At 42.1% G+C, this 3,640-nt stretch overlaps 1 protein-coding gene across 1 annotated transcript in view; it reads right to left on the bottom strand.

The window, feature by feature from the left end:
• Window positions 1-3,169, bottom strand: part of arl14ep (ADP-ribosylation factor-like 14 effector protein) — a 14,405-nt gene extending 11,236 nt beyond the window's left edge. The window contains exon 1 of the mRNA XM_083759610.1: window positions 3,018-3,169. Coding sequence (XP_083615736.1) covers window positions 3,018-3,088 — 71 coding nt within the window. The 5' untranslated portion in view covers window positions 3,089-3,169. The remainder of the gene's footprint in view (window positions 1-3,017) is intronic.
• Between the last annotated feature and the right edge of the window lie 471 nt (window positions 3,170-3,640).

Below are 3,640 nucleotides of genomic sequence, written 5' to 3' on the forward strand. Positions count from 1 at the left end.
TAACGTGTTTATGGCCTGTCTGCGCTCTTTGACGACATTTTTTCGTGTGAGGGTTTCTGAATATGTGAAGTATAAGTACCCATGCATACCGCTGCGAATATCTCCTGTGGCGCGGAAGCCGTTAAGTATTTTTAATCTATGTTTGACCGATTTGGAAGCTTGGATTAATCTCTTCCTTCCTTGTTTATTGACACCTCATTGTACCACCTATCTGGCTAGCTAGTGGCGCTATAGCTATGACAGAGCAGATCAGAGGCAGGGACGTAGCCGGCACAAGCCAACCGCACACCGGGAGGCGGTACAATAAATGGTAAACAAACAAGAAGAAATAAAGCGACCAAATCGGTCAAACAAAGATAAAAAATACTTAACGGCTTCCGCGCCACAGGAGATATTCGCAAGGGTATGTATAGGTACTTAAAGTTCACGAATTCAGAATAACTCAAACTAAAAAAGGCTGTCAAACGCTGCAGATACGATCTTAGAGAGAATATTTATGTCCGCGTTCCAGAATTCCCATACGAAAATATAGTTATGAACAGGGAGTCAGGGACCCTACATAAAACTCATCCAAATTTCAGAAAAGCTTTATGGAGGGTTCCGAGAGGGGCTACAGTTGTTGTAGCCTTGAAAGTGGGGCAGTAGCTGTCAAAATCACCTTTCCATTCTGTGTGTGCGTGTGTTCATAATATTCATAATATCCCCGATTTTGCGAGATAAAGCTCTCTTTCTAATAGCTGTACGTATGTTGAGCGTAAGCCTCGTCTTTCCATTAGTTTTCCATTCAATCTTTAGTCGGCAAATGAGTAATTTACTAATTTTACAAACGCAAAGCGTGTACACTTGTAAGTCTTGTACACCGTTCAGCTCTGGTTCAGTAATTCAGTTTGCCCCACAACGCGGCGAGGGGGCGGATATCAGAGATCTATGACGAGTCGTTGCTGGAAACTATATGTTTTTTCCCCTTTTTACCTCCTCCATGATGATTTATGTTCATGTCTCTAAGGGCGCGTTCGGAAATAACGCACTGTGCAATGCAAACTAATAGGCGAGTGCGCTCCCGGTGCGCATTTCCGAACGCACCATAAATGGTAGCCCTCCAAGCAGAACCCAATGGTACTGAAGTTTCTGACATTTTGTTCGACCCAGTCCATGGGGTCCTGTTGCACCACTACCATGCCACCTGGTACACAGCCATTCTTAAACATAAACAACATGTTTAGCGCCTGGCCGCGCTCTGTGACGATATTTTTTCGTGTGAGCGTTTCTGAATATGTTTAGTATAAGTACCCATACATGCCGCTGCGAATATCTCCTGTGGCGCGGAAGCCGTTAAGTATTTTTAATATATGTTTGCCCGAATTGGAAGCTTGGATTCTTCTCTTCCTTCCTTGTTTATTGACACCTCATTGTACCGCCTATCTGGCTAGCTAGTGGCGCTATAGCTATGACAGAGCAGATCAGAGGCAGGGACGTAGCCGCACAAGCCAACCGCACACCGGGAGGCGGTACAATAAACGGTAAACAAACAAGAAGAAATAAAGCGACCAAATCGGTCAAACAAAGATTAAAAATACTTAACGGCTTCCGCGCCACAGGAGATATTCGCAAGGGTATGTATAGGTACTTAAAGTTCACGAATTCAGAATAACTCAAACTAAAAAAGGCTGTCAAACGCTGCAGATACGATCTTAGAGAGAATATTTATGTCCGCGTTCCAGAATTCCCATACGAAAATATAGTTATGAACAGGGAGTCAGGGACCCTACATAAAACTCATCCAAATTTCAGAAAAGCTTTATGGAGGGTTCCGAGAGGGGCTACAGTTGTTGTAGCCTTGAAAGTGGGGCAGTAGCTGTCAAAATCACCTTTCCATTCTGTGTGTGCGTGTGTTCATAATATTCATAATATCCCCGATTTTGCGAGATAAAGCTCTCTTTCTAATAGCTGTACGTATGTTGAGCGTAAGCCTCGTCTTTCCATTAGTTTTCCATTCAATCTTTAGTCGGCAAATGAGTAATTTACTAATTTTACAAACGCAAAGCGTGTACACTTGTAAGTCTTGTACACCGTTCAGCTCTGGTTCAGTAATTCAGTTTGCCCCACAACGCGGCGACGGATATCAGAGATCTATGACGAGTCGTTGCTGGAAACTATATGTTTTTTCCCCTTTTTACCTCCTCCATGATGATTTATGTTCATGTCTCTAAGGGCGCGTTCGTAAATAACGCACTGTGCAATGCAAACTAATAGGCGAGTGCGCTCCCGGTGCGCATTTCCGAACGCACCATAAATGGTATCCCTCCAAGCAGAACCCAATGGTACTGAAGTTTCTGACATTTTGTTCGACCCAGTCCATGGGGTCCTGTTGCACCACTACCATGCCACCTGGTACACAGACATTCTTAAACATAAACAACATGTTTAGCGCCTGGCCGCACTCTGTGACGATATTTTTTCGTGTGAGCGTTTCTGAATATGTTTAGTATAAGTACCCATACATGCCGCTGCGAATATCTCCTGTGGCGCGGAAGCCGTTAAGTATTTTTAATATATGTTTGCCCGAATTGGAAGCTTGGATTCTTCTCTTCCTTCCTTGTTTATTGACACCTCATTGTACCGCCTATCTGGCTAGCTAGTGGCGCTATAGCTATGACAGAGCAGATCAGAGGCAGGGACGTAGCCGCACAAGCCAACCGCACACCGGGAGGCGGTACGAAAAGTACGAAAGTACGAAAGGGGCTACATAAATGGTATGATGAATTGAACATGGTGGACCCTATTGTAAACGTGTAAAAATTGTAATGCTTTATGGTGTCGTCCACAGTTAACAGTTTTGTATTGAGTTGTGCTTGAAATGTACTGTAATCCAAACTGTTAATACATACTTCAATCAATCAATCAGATCGGTTAAAATAGATGTTTGATTCATTAAAATAAGTCCCAGGTATTAATTTAAGCCATTGCAGCGGTTCTATCGTCCATGTATTTATTTCACACTCCAGATAAAAACTCACCTGTAGAATCTGATCTCAGAACCCTTGACGAACTTGTTGGAGCATCCATATGCTGCACAGATCACAGGCATGGTGGGTTTTATTACTTTAACTCTTCAAAATAGCCTTTAAACAAAAAACTGACGGACTGAGAAAGAAGAGCCAGCAAAACATGGAGGCGTCGTTGTGTTGTGTTGTATTCATCAGCATGGTGCAGCAGCAGTTTCCGGTGAGGATACTGATTAGACTGCCCTCTAGCGGCACGTAATGCACATGGCCATGATTTAATTTTGGAGAATAATTGTGCTATAACTGTGTGGTTGGTTATTATCAAACTGTTTAATTTAAATAATAACTGTCTCTGAATATTGTACAGATGGAACTGGAAATGGTCTACAGGCCCTGTCTCTTTATCCTGAATTTATCCTGATTTTTGGGAAATCAAATACAAGATAGGCCTATTATCTTGTCCGTTAAGATAATAATTATCTCGTAGTACAAGATAATATCTCGTACGGACAAGATAATATCTTGTACGTACGAGATAATAATTATCTCGTACGAAGATATATATATATATATATATATATATATATATATTTAATGCATGGCCATTCCTATGATCGGTACATCATCTGCTATGG

The sequence above is a fragment of the Protomyctophum parallelum genome (genome assembly GCF_964188405.1).
Source record: "Protomyctophum parallelum genome assembly, chromosome: 2".
Classification (NCBI taxonomy): Eukaryota; Metazoa; Chordata; class Actinopteri; order Myctophiformes; family Myctophidae; genus Protomyctophum; species Protomyctophum parallelum.